Consider the following 23,267-nt stretch of genomic DNA (forward strand, 5'->3'; position numbering starts at 1 on the left):
TTGGAAACTGGTCCTTTCTGGTCTTAAGATTTGTTTGGTGTAACTAGAACTGTATTTAGGCTAGAGATAATTATTCCCCACTAATGAAGCAAGACTTTTAGTACTCTCCCCAGTGCCTAATGAATTAGTTCTTCCAGTCTTGGTGGTAGGAATGGGCATTACTTTTGGTTGTGAGCGCTGCAGTAAAATTCTTTCAGGTGGTTCTTTTACTGGCATCAGGTTTCCTCACACACAAGCTGATCATCAGTACTCTGGTGAATACTTCATGTGGACCCAATCTCCACAATGACCTATCCAGCTCTCTCCTCTATGGTACACTGTCCTGTAAACTCTAGCTGCCTTGGTCCCCCTGGATTCACACATCTTCAACTGAGTGAGTCCACCAAAGGCTTTGGTGGACTTTGTACATATTTTACATTGTTTTTATTTCTCCTGTCAATACTTTAGTTTGATACCATAGTAGATACATCTATTGACTTTTATATGAGGAAATTATCTCCCAACTTTTGTGCACCTCTTTTATCCTAATTGGTTACATAACTTTGAGCTTTACACAGTTTAGTCATTGTTTTCTGTATTTTAAATATAGATTCTAAAATTTCCAAATGAATATATAGTACTTATGAGATTATATTTCTATAAATATCATTCACTGCAGGACCAAGGACTAAGATTAAATCCAAAGAGTAAGAAATGTAATCCTATCACCAGATTTGTACTGATCAAATCCTTTCACACTCTAGTAATTGCTTACAGTGTTACATTTTAGTTTTTGTATCTGGACTACCATGTTCTTATAGAACTTCCTCTTCCCTGGCATTTCTTTCTCTCTCTTTTTTTAAAGATTTTATTTATTTATTCATGAGAGACACACAGAAGAGGCAGAGGCGCAGGCAGAGGGAGAAGCAGGCTCCTGCAAGGAGCCTGATTTGGGACACAATCCCTGGATCACTCCCTGAGCCGAAGGCAGACGCTCAACCACTGAGCCACCCAGGCATCCCTCCCTGGCATTTCCAATAACCTCTTTTATTTGACAAAATGAAGCATACACCTATGCCTCTTTTGGTGATGATCATCCAGCCTCTTAATTATATGTTTAACAGGAATCTGCTTTTTGTTTCAATGAATTCTTCTGATCCTTTAACAGCCTGTTCTAATGCAGACCCATTATTTTTCAGGCTTCTGCTAACATTCTAGGGTTGTTTTTTTTTTTTTTTTCCATTGGATTCTCCTGTCACTTTGGAGAGATGTTTTATTCTCTCCAAAGTATACTAAGTAATTTCATAAAAATGTAGATGTGAAACAAAAGTGAATTCTTACATAATGAAATATCTATTTCCATTTTCTATTTGTTTGGGTACAGAATTCCATATTCAGAACCCTTTCTATTCAGACCTTTAAAGGTCTGCTTCAGTATCTTCTAACATACATTCTTGCTAAAGACAGTCTAATTCTCATTCTTTCTTAGGTTTTTTTCTGTTTTCCTTCTCCGGAAGCTTTTAGGCTATTATCTTTAGTAATCAAAAATCTCCCAAAGGTTTGTAGTGTGTATGTGTGAGAGAGACAGACACTGTTTAAATTTATCGTACTTAGTTTTCACTAAAAAGACATATCTCTGTGTTACCTGAACTATCATTCTTTCATTATTTCTTTTCCTCCATTTTTCCTGATTATTTCCTTCTTAAATTCTTTCAGGTATTTAGTTTTTTTTCTGGACTAATATTTTTTTCTTCTTTTGTTTACTTTTATGATCAAGCCCATGAACTTTTAAGGCTACATAATAACAATTATGAAAAGTCCATGTTCAAAAACATATTTTAAAAACAAGTACTTAAAAAAAAGTACTTGCATGCAAATAATTGATTTTTTTAAGATTTTATTTATTCATGAGAGACACACAAAGAGAGAGAGGCAGAGACACAGGCAGAGGGAGAAGCAGGCTCCATGCAGGGAGCCGGATGTGGGACTCGATCCCAGGACCCCAGGATCACGCCCTGGGCCAAAGGCAGATGCTCAACTGCTGAGCCACCCAGGGATCCCTAAATAATTGATTTTGAAGAAAAAAAAGTCTTGCCCAACTCAAAATCATCTCAACCATAAAATTTGGATCAAAATTTTACAGATCTTGGTGGCTATGACTTACTTTTCAGAAATTTGGAAGGAAACAAAAATGGCTAAGTAGGAAAGATACTAAAAATGTGGCAAAATATCAATAACTGGTTAATTGAGATGAAGGATATATGGATGTTCATTGTTTAATTCTTTCAACTTCTCTGGAGGTTTTTTACATGTTTCAAAATAAAGGGGGAGGATTTTAAAGAACTGCTTCACAGAACTCCACAATAACAGGAGCATCTCAAAGGTCATTGAATGAGAAATTTTCATAAGTAATTTTAGCTGTTATTGTATCTTTTTTCTAATTATCTTTTTAGGGAAAATGTATTTTTTATTCCAGTAAGATTACACTTTTATTTTAACAATCATTTTAATTTCTAAAAGCTCTTTCATTCTCATTATTCATTTTCCCTGGTAGCCTATTCTTGATTTATGATGCAGGAGCTTCAAATCTTTCCATAGACACTAATTAAAGTTTTTTAGTTACCCTCTTAGGCCAGTGGCTTGATCAGTAAGGGCCTTTTCTTTTCTTTTCTTTTCTTTTTTATTATTTATGATAGTCACACACACACAGAGAGAGAGAGAGAGAGAGAGAGAGAGAGAGAGAGGCGGAGACACAGGCAGAGGGAGAAGCAGGCTCCATGTACTGGGAGCCCGACGTGGGATTCAATCCCGGGTCTCCAGGATAGCGCCCTGGGCCAAAAGCAGGCGCTAAACCACTGCACCACCCAGGGATCCCAGTAAGGGCTTTTTCTTAACTGCTGTTGGCTTTCTTTATATGTAATAAGTCTTGGTTGAACATTGAATATAATTTACATAAAAACAGAAGACCTGGCTTCTGGGTGCCTGGCTGAGTTTCCTCTGGGCCTGGGAGTCCGAATTCTCCAGCTGGCCTTTGTGGAATGGGAGGGACAACATGAACCTCTAAAACACAGAGGGCATGTCAAGTGAGACTTCACTTTTGGGAACACAGGCAGAGGGCAGGAAGGAGGACCCTTCCTAACGCCCAAGTATGAAGGGCTTTCCTACACTGAAAATAAGTGCCTTTCTAAAGCAGGAACAGTTTTCTAGCATCTGTTTCCAGTTTAGTTTTTGTTTAGTGATGGTGGCAGCTAATTCCATCACTTGCATGCAGGGCTGAGGAGAGCCACAGGATGAACCCATCCTGTCCTCTGTCTTATCCTTCAGTAAATCCCTTTAATGTTAGTTCTATTTCCAATCTCCACTTTCCCCTCTCAGTCTGCAGGCTCTCGGAGATACTCTTGGGTAGAAGGATCCCATGCCTGCTAAGTCCTCATTTGTAAAAATTCCAGGCTATGGTTTTCTTTACTTTGGTTTATCTGCCAACAGGTTCCCAGCTTATTACCACTGTGGGAGAAACAATCAGCCCAGGAGGTAGAAGAAGAATCCTGGTGAACATCTCAGGTAGCAGGGGAAGGGGACCTCAAGAGTCTCTGATCAAGAGCCTTCAGAACAAGTGTGTTTGTATGTTGCAGTTTTCCCTCCTTGTTATAAGTAAATGATCATCTAGTTACCCAAAGTTCCAGGCAGACTTTCCTTCCAGAAGAAAATGACTTTTCAGAACAAACATTCCTTCCAGAGGAAAATGACTTTAATAAAGAATCCTTACATACCAAATGTCAATTCCAAATCTCCTCTCTTCTATTTACATTTATATTCTAGAATTTCATGCTTTTCTTGCTAAATTGTTTTTTTTTAATTTTTTTATTTATGTATGATAGTCACACACACAGAGAGAGAGAGAGGCAGAGACACAGGCAGAAGGAGAAGCAGGCTCCATGCACCGGGAGCCCGACGTGGGATTTGATCCCGGGTCTCCAGGATCGCGCCCTGGGCCAAAGGCAGGTGCCAAACCACTGCGCCACCCAGGGATCCCGCTAAATTGTTTAATTAAAATCAATTTATCAAAATCTCCTGTAAATATTGTAAACCTTGAATTTATTAGCCTAAAAATGAAGGCTGGTCCTTCGGTTGGACAAACCGTATCCTCTGGGGCCCTGATTTGAGTGGTCAGAGTGGCACCCACTGGCCACACAGTGCGTAAAACCAGCACCCTTTCAGAGATAATGGGGATATTTTAAACAAATAACAATACTGAGTCACTGAAATAATATTAAGGGAATAAACACGTGTACAAAATTGTTCACATACAGAATAAACAAATAAGCCTTAAAATAGTTGGTATTAATCTAATGAAGTTGTGGATTGAAACATTTTAATTCTTTTCACAATACCCTAATACCGATTTAGTAACAACAAGAGCGTTTTTTTTTTTCCCCACAAAAAGAAAACTCTAAGAATCAGTGGGACTTTGGGAAAGAAAAATTTGTATTATGATTATATTGAAGACAAAAGACTCAGAATTCCATTTAAAAAAATGAGTCAAAAAAAAAAAAGAGTCATTTTGAACTCAACTTTTTCTTAACAGATACAGGTTCCAGCGTTCACACCCATGAACAGAATCCCTACCTAACAAATGCCATGTTGAAGGAAAGCTGCAGAACACAATCTGCATTTTATTATGCATTTTATAGTCAGATGACACAAAGACTTATACAGAAACGTCATTCCATAATCTTCCACAAAATTAGCCTTCAAACTGAGACAAATCAAGATCTTGTTGCTTGGGAAAAGAATTACCAGTTCACTGTTGTTTTCTGATGATAAACAGTCTAGACGTTAAACAGATGCAAGAAAAGCATGGATGTCCGTACTATGTATTCTTACTTCTACCTGCATCCCAAACTCATCTCATGGTCTATCATCATTGCTCCCCTTATTTCTCACCTAGGACTACAGGCCCTATGCTCCACAATAACAAAACTATATGTTTTAATCAGCTCAGGGTGCTATAATAAAATACCAGTGAACTGTTGGCTTAAACAACAGACTGTTTAATTCTCACAGTTCTGGAGAATTTAAGTCTTAAGATCAGAGTGCCAGCATAGTTGAATTTTGCTAAAGGCTTTCTTTCTGGCTTGTAGACAGCTGCCTTTTTGCTGAGGAGCAAGATGGGAAGAGAGCTCTGCTGTCTCTTCCTATAAAGGCACTAATCCCATCATAAGGTCCCTGCTCTCCTGACCTCATTTAAACCTAAACATCTCCCAAAGATCCCATCTCTAAATACCATCATGTTCAGAGGTAGGGCTTAAAATATAACTTTTTTTTTTTTTTTGCAGCATATAACTTTTTTATAGAGGAAGTGAATCACCATATGGTATACCTGAGGGCAATGTAGCATTGTTAACTATACTAAAACAAAAAATTCTTTTTAAACATACATTTTCTGGGGTAGAGTGCACATTTCAATCCATTGTACCTACTCAGGAGTGTCCCGTCTTATGATAGTAATGATAGAATAAACGTAATTCAAGAGTCTATTATGTGCCAGCACTATGTCACATGCTTGTATAGAAAGGTTCGCCTATTATTTAGGTGAGGGAACTGGCTCCAGCTCATTAACTAGACGAGGGTTACAGCAGGTAAGCTGTTGTAAAGCTAAGATTTTTAGCTCAGGCAGCTTAACTATAAAGCTCAAACTCCTAATTCTCTCCCTATACTGCCTTAATTAGAGGAAAAATCATTTTGAGATCTGAGGAACTGAGCTCAGGAATTTACTATTTTAGTTATCACACTTTTTGAACTGGGTAGAGAAGAGCTCCAAATATCAAAGTGACTATTTTGATAATTACTCATAAGAAAATAAATCAGACAGAAAAAAAAATGCTGACAATAGAAAAAGTTAAGAGAAAAGTACAACTTTGGAGAATATACAAACACCAGTTTGAAAGGGGTGACTCTCTGGGTGCCAATCAGATGAGATATCTCTTGCAGAAGGCAACTGGAAGCAATGACCATCAAACTGGCCAAGCAGGAACTGCATAATGATCTCATTCCCTGGCTCCAGCGAGAGCCTAGGGAACCAGCATGGTCAAATACTGCTGGTGAATATATGTCTGCATTCCTTCTGGAGAGTAAATTTGAAAATATTTAAAGTTTCAAATGATGTTCTCTTCATCAAATAAATGTGGATACTTGAAAAAGCCAAGCTGCACACAAAAGCTTGTTTATGTACAAGGATAGTCATGATAGTATTTCACAAATAAATTTACATATATTCTGGTTACTAAAAACATGCTTATTTTTAAAAAGTTCAGAAGATCTAGAGATGTTTAAAGAAACTGAAAGAAAGAACTCTGGATATTACCTCTCAGATTTAACCACTGTTATAATTGGGTTCTTTCCTCAGTCACATGTATGAATCTAGTTTATATTTTTATAACTCAATGCTTTGTAAATTTTTAAAGACATACTCATCTTGGCAAATTATTGATGCCAAAATAGGTTCATTCACTTTTAATGAATGCCTAGTACTTTGTTGTATGAACAGAGCATAATTTAATCAACTCTTGATGGACTTTTAGTTGTTTTTAATGGTGAAAATCAGAAAGCAGGGTTGCCTGGCTGGCTCAGTTGGTAGAGCATGTGACTCCTGACCTTGGGGTCATGAGTTTGAGCCCCATGCTGGGTGTAGAGATTACTTAAATAAATAAAACACTTAAAAAAAAAAAAAAAGAAAGTAATGATATAGAATTATTTGGAAGACTGAACACACTGACTTATCTCACCTTCCTAACATTTCATTAAAACAACACTTAAGAGACAAAAGGAGACATAAAGATCAAGACAAGAGAATGGAAAAAAGGACCATCAGTGGATCAGAGATTTCAAAACCACTCACCAAGACAGGAAGCTGATGAGGAATGAAGAGCTAAGGGGAAGTAGTAGAAACTGGGGAGGGTGAGAGATAAAGCCAAGGAAAAAACCAATGTACTCTACATATTGCTAGAAAAGTCTAGAACCAGGAACCTCAGGGTGCAGGGATAAGAGGCAGAGCCAAGAAACCACACATGAAAGAGGTGTCCCTCATTCTAATCCAGCACACAGAGCACTTCACAGCCAAGATCTACCCCCAGGGTGGGAGGAGGAACAGGATAACACCCAGAGCTTCCCAATAACACATACACACAGAAAACACTGAAATGTTATTCTGTATATAAATTTAATGGCTCCATAGAAAATACCCTGCATTCTGCTACTTAGGGCAAAATGTCAGCACTCCTGCCCTATCATCTTAGCAGATGATAAGTGTCACCTAAGTACAGAGACATGATAATCCATTTAGTACCTCATTCTTAAAAATGAACAATCAAGACCCGCAGACATTTGAGGAAGTTTATAGGATGAAAAGATAGAAATAACATCTTCCAGTAGAAAGATTAAAAAATAAATAAATAAACAAGAAACTATACTGTGAAAAAAAGAATCCAGGGAACATGAGAAAATGCAGACATTGAAGAAATTTCACTCTTAAGCCAATAACAGGATGCTCTAAAAGAGTAACAAGGAACAACTCCTGAAAGTTAAGAGTAGGGCTGAAATTAAGTTGATGGAAGGGCATGGAGATCAAAACTGAAGCAATCTTCAACTAAATAGCTGAACACACAAATGGAAAAATAGACAAGGGACAGAAAAATCAATCAGAAAGTTCAACTTTGAATTAACAGAAATTCCAGGAAGAACATAAATAATAAAAGTGAGGAAACAAGAGAATTTCTCACAGTTGGAGGGCAAGAGCCTTCAGACTGAAAGGCCTTACTGACCACTGGGAATTTGGTACTAGAAAGTGGATCTCAGTGCATGCTGGGGGAAGCTAATGTGGTGCTGCTGCTATGAAGACAGTTGGGTGGTCCCTCCAAATATTAAACACATAAATATTAAACACTAAACTAAATATTAAAATATTTAAGCTAACATTTAATATTAAACATACAACTACTACATGCCCTATCAGTATCACTCCTAGGTATTATCCCAAAAGGTCTGAAACAGGCATCTGAACGAAAACTTGTAAAGTTCATAGCAGCACTATTCACAATAGCCAAAGGGTAGAAAGGACTCGAATGCCTATCAGCTGATAGATATATCTATATAATGGAGTATCATTTGGCCATAAAAAGGAATGAAGCACTCATAGATGTTACTACATGAATGAACCCTGAAAAAATTGTCCTCAGAAGCCAGTGACACAAGAACACACATAGCGCTCAATTTATTTTTTTTATTTTTTTGATATAGCGCTCAATTTACATGAAGTGTCCAGAAGATGCAAATCTCTAGCAACAGAATCCTTTGTCTACAAAATATTCTGATCAGCAGTTGCTTTGGTTGTGAGGAATGGGGATGACAGGTAAAGGACATGGAGCTTCTTTTTGTGGAGATGAAAAGGTTCTACACCTGACAGTGGTAATGGTTGTACATATCTGTGAATATGCTGAAAACCACTGAATCATACACTTTTAAGTGGGTAAGCTGTACAGTATATTAATTATATCCCAATAAAGTTTTTTTTAAAGGAGGGATTAATCAATTCAAACGCCTAAAAGAAATCTAGAGATAAGTATTCTTTGGATGGGGCTCAGAAGACAAAACAAGAAAATGTGTATTAGGTGAGGAAGCAATGAGGATGAGAGAGAGAGATGCGGCATCTGGGCACAGAAGGAAAAGGAGCCTTGCATGGAAGACCACTTCTTCCCTCTGATAGGGTGGAGGAAGGGTACGTGTTGAAGAAAGGTAGATAGCAGGTGTTCTACTGAAAACCCAGGGGATGCAGAGGCTGCCTCTCGCGGTTAGATGAGAGCCAAGGAGGCACTTGTAGGGAATCACATTCTTCAACATCACTGCAACACAGGACACAGCATTCAGGTGACTTGCTGGAGTGTTCTTCCAAAGCACTGGCAGCAAGCACCTCCTGTCAAACTGGGTCTCCTTTCTCTCGTCTCCAATGCCCCTATGTTTGCACAAGTGCCACAAATTCATTTAAAAAACATCTTCACACACCAAGCATCCAGGTGTTGTTCCCAGTATTCCTCACAAGGGAAACCTTTACTCATTCAGGTGTCACTCTTGTTCTTAGATTCAACTTAGCACCGAGAGAAATCAGATCTGACCACGGATTAAAATTTATATGGAACAAATTACAGGGACACTTTCCACAAAGCTCACAGAGTAATGAGAGAAGTATTTCTGGGTTTCTGCTCTGCTATCTATAAAGCAAGTCTTCCAACCTTGATCCCAAGGCATCTCTCACAATCCCAAAGTCTATCAGTTATAGAGGAGGAAAAAAGGGAGATGTACCACAGGAACCAAATCTGACCATCTGATTAGGGAAGGAGGCAGGGAAGTGGAAGGAGAAAAGCTGGGGATGTGAGGTAAGCAGCACTGCTCCTAACCTGGCGCCTCTTCAGTGGGAAACTGTGAACAGGGCCCATGTACTTTTGGTCCTGGAAACCCCTCTTCCAACTGGCTATTGTTGGGAGAACCCAGCAACTAATAGGAATGGAGATGTTTTGCTTCCTGTTCTCAAGCTTTCCTGTGTTCACCCTCTGACCTACTGGCTGCGAGTAAAAAGAATACCTTTCTCCCCTCCACTGCAAGAGCCTTGGCAGGACCTCTGACCACATTAGCTTCTGACAACTCAGAGCTAGGCGGGCAGCACAGAGGCAGGATGTGAGGAGGCAGGCTGATTTCTGGCAGGAAAAAAAGGAAAGCAAGGAGATAGTGGGCCTGGGTTTTAGTCACCTCAGAACCATTCATAGGACACCTGAAATACTTATATAAAGAAAATAATCTTCGCTAATGCAAAATCTAATCCATGACTTCTTGCAGATCTGCTTCTGATTTCTCAGAATAAAATTAATGATATTTGACAATAGTGATCACAGTATTGTGAACTGTTTAACATCATATGAAAGTTTTTTTGTTTTTGTTTTTCTTTCTTTTTTGCAACATAGAACTATCCAAGCTCTAGGCCTCCATGCATCTGCAAGTCTCCTCAGCGTATCACCTGGCTTCTGCATCATTACTGCTAAACTTTCCAGGTGAAAAACTAAACCCAGATTGCTCACTCATTAGATCTATATTTTTTTCTTTTACTAGAAATGAAACTTAAAGTAATATAACAGATAAGATGGAGGCTATGAGAAACCAGACAGACGTAAACAAAATAAGGAATGGTATCCTTAACATCAGATAAGGGGATATTGGTCAGACATAAGTTAGCATTAAACAGGATAAAAAGGAACTTGCAAAGAACACAGGGCATAGTCTTGGGTGGACCACTGATGTAGCAGTTGAATACATAAAGGAAATCTTTTAGAAATGCAAGAAAAACTTGTTTAAAAATACATTTAAGTTGGAAATTTTAATCACATCTCTTCTAGAATTAAACTGATCTAGGAAATATATCAGACAATTGAACTCTAAAATCAATAAACTTGAACACTAAAACCAGTAAACTTGATGGAACAGAGGCATAGAACTTTTTAATTCCAAGTGGAAAATACACATATTTTGATACCTGTAATGATTGATTATGTACTGGCCAAAGAAGTAATGCCTGGTTAAAAACTACAGAGGCTAATTCTGTCTAATGATAAAACTGGAAAATAATACAAACATGATTACCATCAAGCTGTGCACTTGAGGGATCCCTGGGTGGCGCAGCAGTTTGGCGCCTGCCTTTGACCCAGGGCACGATCCTGGAGACCCGGGATCGAATCCCACGTCGGGCTCCCGGTGCATGGAGCCTGCTTCTCCCTCTGCCTATGTCTCTGCCTCTCTCTCTCTCTCTCTCTGTGGCTATCATAAATAAAAAATTTAAAAAAAAAAGCTGTGCACTTGAACTTACAAGAGTGATGAATGTCAATACATCTCTAAAAAAAAACTGAGCAAAGAAAATAATTGAAAAACATAACTATTTTAAAAAATTATATCTGATCCTGGAAACTCTTAGATCAAAGAGAAAAAATGACAAAATGACAACATACGTAGAAAGCAATGAAAAAGAGAACACTTTATACCAAAAGCTATGTAACACAAACACAAGTTGTATTCAGAGGCAAATTACTGCCTTAAAATGTCTTCATCAAAAATGAAAGATTAAAAATAAAAGCATCTGGGCAGCCCAGGCGGCTCAGCAGTCTAGCGCCACCTTTAGTCCAGGGCCTGATCCTGGAGACCCGGGATTGAATCCCACCTCGCTCTCCCTGCAGGGAGCCTGCTTCTCCCTTTGCTTGTGTCTCTACCTCTCTCTCTCTCTCTCTCTCTCTCATGAATAAATAAATAATATCTTAAAAAAAATAATAAAAAGTACTTAAAAAATAAAGGCTCTCAGATTAATATTAAGAAATTAGAAAAGAACAAAAGAGAGTAGGAAAAGGAATGATCATCAAAACTCAAATTGGAAAACAAAATAGTAAGAGCAGAAAAACTCCAAAGTTGGTTCTATGAAGCATTCAACAAAAGAGACAAATCCTCTATGAGCTTGATTTGAGAAAAAAAGAAAATAAAAATGTGTAAGGTTAGGAATGAGAAAGTAAACAACTGACATGCAGATCAGATTTTAAGAATCACAAGAGGGACGCCTGGGTGGGCTCAGCGGTTGAGCGGTTGAGCATCTGCCCAGGGCGTGATTCTGGAGTCCCCAGATCCAGTCCCACATCGGGCTCCCTGCATGGAGCCTGCCTCTCATGAATAAATAAATAAAAATTAAAAAATAAAAGAATCACAAGATAATTCATAGACAATACAATGGACAACTAATTTGGAAAACCTATTGAAAATGGATGACTTCTAAGCAAAGTATAAACTATAGCTGATCCCCCACAAAAGAGTTGACTTTTTAAGTGATCACAGAGGAGAGTGGACACATCATTTAAAATCCACCATATAATACTGCATCATATAACAGAGTTTCACAAATGATTTCTCTAGTTGACCTTAAAAGAGCAAATAATTCTAAAGTCACTTAAATTATTTCAGACAATTAGTAAAATAAGAAATGCTCCCTAAAGTTATTTTAAGGGATCTAGCATAATTTTAAGTACCAACATATGATTAATACAGTACCGAAAAACCTCCTCTATATATCAGTCTAATAAGAGATACATTCTAAATAAAATACCAATAAATGGCACCCAAGAATGTATCAAAAGAATACAATACTTAGACCAAAGAGAATTACTTGGAGATCCTATCAGTATTTTTTTAAAGATTTTATTTACTTATTCATGATAGAGAGAGAGAGAGAGAGGCAGAGACACAGGCAGAGGGAGAAGCAGGCTCCATGCCGGGAGCCTGACACGGGACTCGATCCCGGGACTCCAGGACCACGCCCTGGGCCAAAGGCAGGCACTGAACTGCTGAGCCACCCAGGGATCCCCCAATCAGTATTTTAATAGGCACTGTATGAAGACTGTTTCTTAATTTATGATACACTGATATATTTAAAACACTGAATTTCCCATACCAGAACATAAAATCTCCACTTATTTATCTTTATCCTTAATGTCTTTTCATAATACTTATTTCTCATAAAAAGCCTCTTTTGTGCAGTACATTCATATTTGGTTATTTTTCCCCCCTACTTTATAACTGGCATATAAGAAAAACTTAAGTTTCTGTATGTAATTTATTTGGCCACCTTGCTGAACCACTTAATTAGTTCTAGTAATTTGTAATTTCATTCTTTTCCACTTTCTAGAAATAAAATCACATCATCTAAAAATAGTACCTTCACTTTTCCTAACATTTTTGTCCCATTCTTGTTTTTATTGTTCCGGCTAGAAATGCTAGCACAGTGTTTAATATTAGTGAAGGTAAATATTCCATTTCTTCCTGAGTTTAATGGAATGTTTCTACTGTTTTATCATTAAGTACGAAATTCACTATCATTTCTTTTAAGTGCCTTTTATCAAGTTGCTATTTGTCTATTCTCATTCTGTTAAGTGTTTTCAAAGGAGGTATTGAATATTTTCAAAAAACACTTTTATCAATTGAAATGATCATATAGATTTAAACTACTAAAACTGATTTATAGAAACAGGCTTTCTAATGTTAAATCATTTCTGGGATAAAACCTTTTTTGTTCTAGATGGAAGGCACGATTGACTTTACTAGTACTTTATTACAGGGCTTTGTATTTATGAGAGTTTGGTAGCTTTTTCTTCTTGTGCTATCTTTGTCAGTTTCAGCATCACAGGATGCAAACATTATAAAATGAGTTGCAGAACTCTCCTTGATGGCAGGGCTCCAGGAATAAGGGACAGCAAGAGCAGAGACACCAGGATGAAAAATAGCAAGATATGCTCAGAGAAAAGGACTTAAGACTTCTTAAAATGGACTAAGTAACACAAAGTATATTTGACTCATGTTGCTAATTAATCTTCAAAGCACAGCTCCTCTGCCAAAAACACTTTGATTTACTGCTTATTTTACATACAGAATAGAATCCAAACTCTTCAGCTTGTATTCAAGAGCTTTCCTGTTTTATTTTACATTTCAGCCTGTGCTTTCTTGTCTGTGATGTTTGTTTGCCTGGAATGCTGTGTATCATCTATGATGATACATCCAGATTCTACCCACTTACCAAGGGAATAGCTCACATGTCCACGAAAACTTCTTGGATCCAATTGAAGTGTTTGAATTCATGTGTCCTACAGCAAATTATTGTCAGCTTTTGGACTGCCAACTTGTTTTTTTCTTTCTTTCTTTTTAAGATTTTATTTATTTATTCATGAGAGACACGAGAGAGAGAGAGAGGCAGAGACACAGGCAGAGGGAGAAGCAGGCTCCACACAAGGAGCCCGATGTGGGACTCAATCCCGGGACTCCAGGACCACACCCTGAGCTGAAGGCAGGTGTTAAACCGCTGAGCCACCCAGGGATCCCCCTTCTCCTTCTTTTAAAAAGATGTTATTTATTTATTCACCAGAGACACACAGAGAGAACCAGACACAGGCAGAGGGAGAAGCAGGAGCCCGATGTGGAACTTGATCCCAGGACCCTGGGATGGCAATCCGAGCCCCAGGCAGATGCTCAACCACCAAGCCACCCAGGTGCCCCATGGCCTGCCAACTTCTTTTTTTTTTTTTTAACATTATTTATTTATTTATTCATGACAGACACAGAGAGAGAGAGAGGCAGAGACACAGGCAGAGGGAGAAGCAGGCTCCATGCAGGGAGCCCGACGTGGGACTCGATCCTGCGTCTCCAGGATCACACCCCAGGCTGAAGGCGGCACTAAACCGCTGAGCCACCGGGGCTGCCCAGCCTGCCAACTTCTTAAGGCTGACAGCTACATGAGGTTGGCCAGTGTCACCCCCCCCCCCCCCAAAATTCAGGTCCTTCCCAGAACCTTAGAATGTGACTTGATCTGGAAACATGGTCATTGCAAATGTAATTAGGTAAGACCAGGTTATACCACAGTAGGGTGGTCCTTTGTCTAAGAGGACTTTGTCCTTTTAAAGAAACAGAGACTGGGCATCTGGGTGGCTCAGTTCATTCAACACTCAACTCTTGATTTTGGCTCAGGTCAGGATCTCAGGGTTATGAAATGGAGCCCTGCACTGGGCTCCACACTCAGTAGGCCATCTGCTTGAGATTCTCTCTTCCCCTCACCCTACTCTGCTCCTCCCTCATCCCCCACCACTCTTGTGAACACGCTCTCTCACACACAAAAAAAATCTTAAAAATAAAGAAACAGAGACAGAAACACAGAAAAAACATCGTATTGGAACAGTTAAAAGATCCGAGCAATGGGGCAGCCCCAGTGGCTCAGCGGTTTGGCGCCTGCCTTCAGCCCAGGGCCTGATCCTGGAGACCTGGGATCGAGTCCCACGTCGGGCTCCCTGCGTGGAACCTGCTCCTCCCTCTGCCTGTGTCTCTGCCTCTCTTTCTCTGTATCTCATGAATAAATAAATAACATCTTTAAAAAAAAAAAAAAGATCTGAGCGATGCAGTTAACAAGCCAAAGAACTCCTGGGATGGCTGGTCACCACCAGGAACTGGGAAAAGGCAAGGAAGCATTTTACCCAGCATTTCAGGGGAAACATGATCCTGCTGACATCTTCATTTCGGACTTCTGGGTTCCAGAACTGTAAGAGAGCAAACACGCTGCTCTAAGCCACCCAATTAGTGATACTTCGATAGGGCAGCCCTAGGGAACTAAAACAATGGCAATTTTAATTTGGAATTTATCTTCCCAACCCCAACAGCGCCGTGTCCCCAGCCCAGTTCCTGACGCGGGCTTCCGGAAGCAGCAGCAGGAATCCACAGACGTTTATGAGCTCCGGCCATGAGACGACGGACTGACAGCCAATGCTAAGTGGTCACCATCACGATGCAAGGTAGGCGGCCACGCAGGTAAACTGAGGTCGGAAAGTAAGTAAAACACGGGGCAGCTGGCTGGGGAAGGGCCTCGAACGGACGCTCAGGGAGGAACGGCGGGGTTCTTGAGGAGATGGGAGTCTCCGAGCAGCTCTCCCAGGCCCCGCTGTACAGCTCAGCCCCCTCCCATTCCCCACCGCAGACCCAGCAGTAGCGACCGGGGCCCGTTCAGGAGCCTCTCCTGTCCACCTACCACATCACTCACGCGCGTCCGCGGGCGCATCCGTGGTACGTCAGCGCGTCCCGCTGAGTTACGGTGACGCGTGGGGGGAGGGACTTCCTCTCCACTCCCGGAAACCGGAAAAGGCTCTTTCCCACCGGAAGGAGAGAGAAGGTGCTGCCCCGCGCCCCCACGAGGGAGGGCTAGGTGCGTCTGTACCGTAGTGTGAGGCGGTTCTGTGGCCACCGGCCGGGCGGGCTACATCGGCCCTCTAGTAGGCAGACTGGCTGGTGTGTCGGGTTTCGGGGAGTTTGGCGGGGAGCCGGCGTAGAGGTGAGAGGTCGGCGTATCTGTCGCGGGGTCCGCGTCACCAACGTGCTGGGGCTCGTTCTTGGTGCTCAGCTTTCTTGACTTCGTTTGAAGAAAAACAAGCGCGGTGGTTCACGGAGCTGCGGTGGGGGTATATGCGGAAAGGAGAAGTACCCGCTCAGCGTGAGGTTTAAGGAGGAATAATGCAGCAGGTGACTTTCACAGAAGTGGTGGCCTGGGTCGCCCAGGGCTGCGACGCCAGGGCCGGTAAGAATCGGACGGTCTGAACCGGTGGCTCCTGCTTGAGGCAGCGGCACCTGTTGCGTTAATGTGGAAACATGCCCGGCCGGCTGGTCATTTTTAAGCTTCCTGAATCCGCCGGGGAGGTCATTCGGTGTCAGAGGAGGAAGAGCCATCTGGGCCCTCCCCACCTCGGTTCAGTTTAAATTGAAGGCATATAGTGAGAGGAGGCGGGCTGAAAGGTCGCCGAGCCGGTCAGTGACAGAGGCAGGACTAGGGGTGAGATTTCTTCGTTTCCAGCCTAGACTTCTGTCCTCCACATCTTTTTTTTTTCTTAAGATTTTATCTATTCTTGAGAGAGGCAGAGACACAGGCAGAGGGAGAAGCAGGCTCCATGCGGGGAGCCTGATGCGGGACTCGATCTTGGGACTCCGGGATCACGCCCCCCGGGCCAAAGGCAGGAGCTAAACCCCTGAGCCACTCAGGGATCCCCTCCAAAGAGCTTTTTATGTGAGAGATATATAGATAGCTCTATCTATATATCAGTATTTTTAGTGTTGGAGATTAAAACTGAGACAGGTTTTAAACAAGAATATACAAGCATATACTGTTGTCAGAGTTATGAATGTCCTCACATGCATGTAGCCTCTGGTTAAACTCTGCTCTGTAGGTTCGTGGAATAAGAGTGAAAGGGCAAATAATGTCTCAGTATTATGAAAGTAGTTGTGACCTGACTAAGCCTCTAAAAGGGTCTCAGGGGCCCCCACAAGAACCACACCCAACAGAACAACTGCTCTGGGCAAATGGTCCAAAGAAATCTGAGATGATGTAGACATGATTGCAATTGCAAGTGGTGGTGACACGAGCAGAAGTATTACCTTAAAAATGCAGTAACAAGAAAGGATCTTTTATTTCCAGGACATGTATAATTCCAGGCACGAGGAACACATTATCCATTTTGTGTTCTTTTCATCTCATTGATTTGTATAGTGCTTCAGACAGTGGTTCAGACTAACTTCTAGAGAGTCAGGGCTAAGGAGAGACTCCACCCATTGAGTGGATTTGGACATGCACAGGCTGTAGGCAGTTTCTACACCACTCATTCCCCTGGCCATTTAACTCTTGCTCACCTTCACCACCTGGGACCACAGCAGGTTACAGTCTGCACCTCTCATCTCTCACTTCCAGAACTCGAGACTTCAGTGGATTAGTAACTGCACAGAAATGTACTCACTAATGAATTCAATAATTATTACAGAAGTAGGTAATGTTGAAAGTGCCTTTTACTTGACAGAAATCCTTGGTAGATAGTTATATGTGGTTATTTTGGAGAGATTGGCTTGAGATTCTTTAAGGGCTGGGAACGTAGTTTTCCAATAATGAAATAATTTTAAAATAATGAAACCTAGGATCTGAAAATTCTGTCAGCTTTTTAGGAAGGGATGAGATTTCAAGAATGAGAGGTGCCTCATTTGTAGGATTTTGTAGGATTTTCATCTATGTAGGATTTTCACCCTATACCTGATACAGAGAAGTTTGGCTATAATTTTCTGGGGGTGAGCAAGTCTCTCCCGTAAAATGATTTTTAAAAGACACTTGACATTTGAGAAGGTTTAGCCTATGGTTTTTATAAGTCCCTGGGGTTATCATTACCTTTTCAGTATATCATTTCTCCATGAAAGTCTTAGATTCTAAGACCGTAGAGAGTCATGGTGTGGTGTGCTTTCAGATCAGGCTTTGAAGGCCCTAACTTCCACTTATCAGCCTTACTGATGTTTCAGAACATTTAAAACATGTATGTTGTAGACTTTGGGCTCTTAAGAATAGTCAAAACTATAATATTAAATGTGAGTGTTAGAGATCTCTTGCAGTGATGGGAAGGAAGCATCCTAAACCACATACATCTTCCTCACATCAGATAAGCCCCCTCCCAAGCTTCCCAAGTTAGAAGTCACTGTTATTAAATGGGGTTGTGTGGGTAAGATCCTTCAGGTGTATTGGGACAGAAGAAAGGTTGAGAATCACACTGTATTTTTTGTCTCCTCCCCACCCATCACCTGCAATTTGAAAGTGCTTTGCTTTCTAATGAAGAGATTTTCTTTTAATTTGGAAGACAATTGGATGTCTCTTACCTCTTTTCAGGTTTATGAGCTCTTCTGAAAGCAGAATGCCATTGCTTCCGTGTTCTGATCATTCAGAGATTAGGAAGATACAGTTCCTGCCTTTCATTTTTGTCAAGTGGAGCAGACATAGGTCAGTAGTTACAGTGTGCCACTCAGAGGTGAGTGTGGCACTGACCTCAGCCTGGGAGGGGAGGAATTAGGTGGGCAAGAAAGGGTACGTCCGATCCAGGTGCCTAGGGATCTGTGGCTTTTTTGTAAATTGTAGATTTTACAAAGATAGTATCAAGCAAGTATGTTACACCTTTCTTCAGAGGTCTGTCCTTACTTTTGGATGGTGCTTCTCTTGTTTTCCTTCTCCTTGTCCATCTCCCCCTTGGTTGGACAAGGGATATATAATTGGTTGGGTGTTTGGGATATAAAAGAAGTCAGAGGGTAGGAAACTTTGAGTGGCAGAGTAACATGACAAGTTTACCAAGAAGTAATGAATGTACTCAGGAAATCCACCTCTAAAAACTAAGTTCCTTTGTTGAAATGCACAGCTGGGAAACCTCAGTTTTGTTGACTGAGTGCTTTCCCAGTGAATGGATTATAGTCTTGTCTCCAAACCAGTCTTTTTTAATTTAAGGGTATCTCTTAAGCCTAGGAATGAGCATGGAGGAACAACAAAATTAGAATCCGAGTTCCTATTACAAAAGCATTTTTATTGGCTCTATCTGCGTGGGTGCATGTTGTTTGAGCTGCATGCTGTATAGTTGAATTGCCACAATTCAAATCAATGATAGTTTAATTCCACCGGGATTTGATTAAGATGGAAATGGAGCAGAAAAACCTGATCTGTCAAAGTCTGGGAGAATGAAGAGAAAGCAATCCGTGAATGTGGCATAATTTTTTCCTGGGATTGAGGGTAGCAGGAAACAAGCAGTGAAGTAGTGGGACATGATATATGTGACAAGAACTATCACCTGTGCAGTAGCAACTCTAAAGTAATTCCTAACTTGGGGCATTGTACCCAGCTCATTGTCATGCTCCTTCTAGGAGACTTGCTGACAGAGAAGATGCTGACTGGTTGGAGTCTTCTTCCCAAATCACCAACTCTCATCTTACACTTAGATTCCTTAACCATTGTTTGCAGTGAAGCATGTGTATGTAAGAGTTCAAATCTCTGAAAACTTGAAAAGTAATCAATTACCTAAAAGTAGTCCATTACTATTCCTTTCATGTCTCAACACACTACAGGACAGTGTGTCTTAAAAACTGGACTTGGTTGTCTGGAGACTAAGAAAACAGAGTCCTTGAAGTCAAGCCAACTCTGCTATTAGCCTCCTAAAGGAAAAGGTAGATAGAACAGGTCTTGTTAGCAAAATAAATTCAAGACCTACTTAATCTACCAACAGCAATTACATACTTTGCATTGGAAAATAGGAACAGTAAATTAAGAGATTGGAAAGGGTGGGAGAAGGTAGTGAACCCATGAGACTCTCATTGTACTGGTGGGAAGGTGACTGGAAATTGGAGAAGTTGTTCAAGAAGTGGAGGACAGGTCCTCTCCTGGAGCGCAGCCTTCAGAGGGTTTTCTGGTTAGATGAGCCTCCTTGGACAGAGACCAGCACAGTCCCGTTTACAGAATGCTGTGTCACAGTGAACTGTGCTCCAGAGCAACTGCCAGCGTGTGAGCCATGTGAGTTAGGATTCTGACAAATACTGGAGGATGAGAAGTCTTAAAGAAAAGGCCTTGGTACCCATGTAATCTCTCTGCTTTATACTGATCACCAAGCATGTGCTTCTGAAATATTTTATTGGATGTGTACAAGTGATTGCATATCATTGTCTGAACCAGCAGGAAGTCAACTATTAAACATACACTTTTCCAAAAAAGGCAATTTAATTTTACCAGGAACCAATGTCATCTTATATCTCAAGTCTCCAAACCAACTTTCCAGTCCCTTCACCAGGTGTCTTAAAATCTGACTATTCTGAATTACTAAGCCCATGTTAGTTTACACTAGGATTCTGTGGTTATTCTCCATATTCTTGTTCCCCTTTATTGAGGGAAGCCTAAGCTTATGTTAATAACTTGCTCAAGGGTTATAAAGTGATACAGGTAAGAACAGATTGACATGTTTTAACTGCAGAGCCAGGGATTGCAGCTATAATGATCTGACTTTTAAAAATAGTTTTTTTTGTTTTGTCTTTTAACAGATTTATCGGCAGGTTGCTGGTGAACATGGCCTTGAGGTAAATCCTGCCCCTTGTTGAAATTTAATTTCAGTAGATTATTCATGGTATTTTAGGAATTGGAATATTTTACAGAAAACGTTTTGTTTGGTTCTGTTCTAGACTTGTTTTTTTTTCTTCTTGTAGAAGAAACATGTTTAATCAAAAGTTCTTTATGCAGAATAATTGTGATGCTTTAAGCTGGTCATCTGCCTTAAGTGGATCTTAAATGTTAATGGTCAGTGGCAATTCTAGATTATTTTTTTCTTGGTCAAATAAAAATGTCACTTAAACCTTATAGGTGTTAAGTTTTTATCATTTTATTCATGTTCGTATTACATGTGAAATATTCCATAAAGCCTGTTAGAATCCTGAATTCAGGCTTGCCTATGATATCCTACTTCCTACCTGGCAGTTTCTATGTTGGTAGCTGAGAACAGTTTTGAATACACACATGTGTCTATAACTTGAACTATCTCTGTGCTTCATTGGCTATACTTTCCTTATTTCTGGGTAGTGATCCAGCTTGGCAGGGCAGTCGTGTGTGTACACATAAGGAGCTGTGAGATCATCAAGGTAACTTGTTAATTCAAGTATCTGAGCTGCTGTTAATATCAATAGGCAGAGCAGTGGTTGGATGAAGAAGATACTAATTTAGTCTATATGTGGTGTGTACCTGTTTGTGACATGTTAGCCATTAGGGGTTGAATGATGAATAAAACACTGCCTGCCTTCATGGAATTGGGCCTGGTAGAGGTCATTTCAAAGTTTAAGTGGGGTAAGTCCTCGGAACGGGGTGTTCAGAGTGCTCATTGCAGTGCCGTTAACTGCCGGGAAGATAGGAGAGGGGAAGGCACATCTGGTTAGGTGGTGCTGGTCCATGGCTTCCCTGGTTCTGGTTGGGGACAGCTCCCTGCCTCCTCAAGTCTGTTACTGGTGCTAGTGACATGTTAACAGATGTGCTGCAGCCATTAACACTTATGCATCTTTTCCCTTCCTTTCCACTGCCCCTCATCCCGAGCTCTGAAGGCCTTGGAGATTCAGGTAACTTTGCATATAAACAATAGATGTGTACAATATGACAACTTGAAAGACCTCTGGGTTCATGTTGGCTGAGCTCTCGTTTTACAGCCGGGCCTAGTAATGACCAGCCTATCTCACACAGGCGGCAGTGCACAGGACTGGAATCCAGGTCAGGTGAGATAAGTGTCAGTGCACTAGTCTGCCAGGTGAGAATGTGAGCCATAAGTTGTGCTTGGTGCATGGTGCCTGAATGCCAAGTCCAACCAGTCGAGGGGTGAGTGGCTGAGAGGGGTAGGTACGGAAGTCGGGGATCAAAATGGTCTAATAGAAAGCAACATGCTTTGGCATTGCAATGCCATTATGTATCTTCAGACACCCAGGCTTTTCCAAAGAAAAACACGGATGCACAAAGCAGTAGAACTGACAGCTGAATGTGTATAGATGCTGAGAAATGTCCGCATTGAAAAATGACAATTTTGAATTTTCATAGTCTAACAGAATGCCAATCTTCCTGGGGGACACCGTTATTCTTATGTCTGGAGTCATCTTGTTATGCAGGAACTCATACTTATGCCTGAAAATTAAATGTTGATACAACAAAGTTTCAGAAATTCTGTCTGGATTATTTGCAGAACATTTCATATTAATTTTATTCATATACTCCTATGCTTATGTTATTTTTTTAACTGATTACCCTTTCCAAAATTATCTTTTCTAAAATTTGTCCTAAGAGACTTTTATTTTTTAACTCCATTTGTTTTCAAGCAATCTGTTAACCTAAAATACTTAGGTACAGTAACATAAATTCTTACTACGTAAAAATTTGTATAGATATAGGTGTTTTGGAAATTTAGATTTTTAAGGTTCAGATGTATAAAACCTTTGTAATAAAGACATTTGAAACAGGCAGCCTCATGATCTTTCATGGAACAAAATGAGCCTCTTGGTAGAATCTGTGCACAAGCAAGCACTCACTAAGGCACCATTCTCAAACCTTCAGCCTTAGCAGGGCCCCCTGGGGGCCGTCTCCATTCACTGCAGTACCCTCTCGCCAGGCTCTGTGTCCTTTGTGCTTTGAAGAATGGCCTGAACTGAAACCAGCCACAGGAACTTCCTACCCCTGCTATGTGCAGACATTTGCAGAGCTCAGCAGCAGCACGCTGGTCCACATGCCTGGGAGGAGCACTTGGAATAGCCTTCAGTGCATCAGGCCAAGCCAGCCTGTCTCCAGCACGAGTCACCTCATCTTCCCCTCTGCTGCTCCTTTCCTTAACTAAGAAGCCACTCTTCCCTCTACCTCCTCCCACCACAGTAGAGTCAAGACTAAAGCAAGAAATACGAATCAGCTAAGATACCCAGCCCTCACCCTCCACTTGTAACTTGGTCCCTCTCTCATGTGTCTTTCGAAGATGGGACTGCAAGAAATTGCTCTGGCTCCAGTGCTCGGCTCTTGTCCTTTTTCATGCCATCTCATGTTCCCATCCTCTTCTGTCCTCTGACTTCCCACCCTTCCCACTATACACAGACCCCTACTCTTCCTTTATTCTCTCTCTTGTTTTCCTCTGCCATTCATTTTTCCTTTTATAGGAGAGGACACTTTGATTTTTAGTCTTATTTCAGGCAGGATCCAAATAAACCATTTGGCTCAGTGCCTGGTATTTGTATTCCTCAAACTGGGTCTGAGGCTCAGTAAAGTCCATTCTAATCCAGATATCTTACAGGGGGCAAGCTGGTCTTCCCACATACGTGTGGGCATGACAGATAGTGTTTAACCA

At 40.8% G+C, this 23,267-nt stretch overlaps 2 protein-coding genes, 1 long non-coding RNA gene and 1 other non-coding gene across 11 annotated transcripts in view; 2 read left to right on the forward strand and 2 right to left on the reverse strand.

Annotated features, from left to right (window-relative positions):
- LOC140618581 (uncharacterized) overlaps window positions 1–16,280 on the reverse strand; it is a 32,528-nt gene extending 16,248 nt beyond the window's left edge. Inside the window, exons 1-3 of one of the 6 annotated variants that reach the window (XM_072801365.1) lie at window positions 15,617–16,280; window positions 15,069–15,131; window positions 13,625–13,691 (exon numbers count right to left, since the gene is read on the reverse strand). The gene's annotated coding sequence lies outside the window, so the exon portion shown is untranslated. The other 5 variants (XM_072801354.1, XM_072801346.1, XM_072801369.1 and 2 more) reach the window with 5 other exon arrangements.
- LOC140618626 (uncharacterized) lies at window positions 15,668–20,767 on the forward strand. Of its 2 annotated transcripts, none has more exons than XR_012018695.1 (3): window positions 15,668–15,790; window positions 18,275–18,385; window positions 20,455–20,767. It is a non-coding gene; the product is annotated as an uncharacterized lncRNA (long non-coding RNA). The 2 variants fall into 2 exon arrangements; XR_012018694.1 differs by having other exon boundaries at window positions 15,723–15,916.
- Window positions 19,524–19,651, forward strand: LOC140623930 (small Cajal body-specific RNA 15). Its single transcript, XR_012023452.1, has one exon.
- Window positions 20,034–23,267, reverse strand: part of FSD2 (fibronectin type III and SPRY domain containing 2) — a 42,876-nt gene continuing 39,642 nt past the window's right edge. For both annotated transcript variants that reach the window (XM_072801242.1, XM_072801234.1), the window contains exon 13: window positions 20,034–22,066. In XM_072801242.1, the coding sequence (XP_072657343.1) occupies window positions 21,814–22,066 (253 nt within the window). In that variant the 3' untranslated portion in view covers window positions 20,034–21,813. The remainder of the gene's footprint in view (window positions 22,067–23,267) is intronic.

Source organism: Canis lupus, chromosome 2 (genome assembly GCF_048164855.1).
Source record: "Canis lupus baileyi chromosome 2, mCanLup2.hap1, whole genome shotgun sequence".
Taxonomy (NCBI): domain Eukaryota; kingdom Metazoa; phylum Chordata; class Mammalia; order Carnivora; family Canidae; genus Canis; species Canis lupus.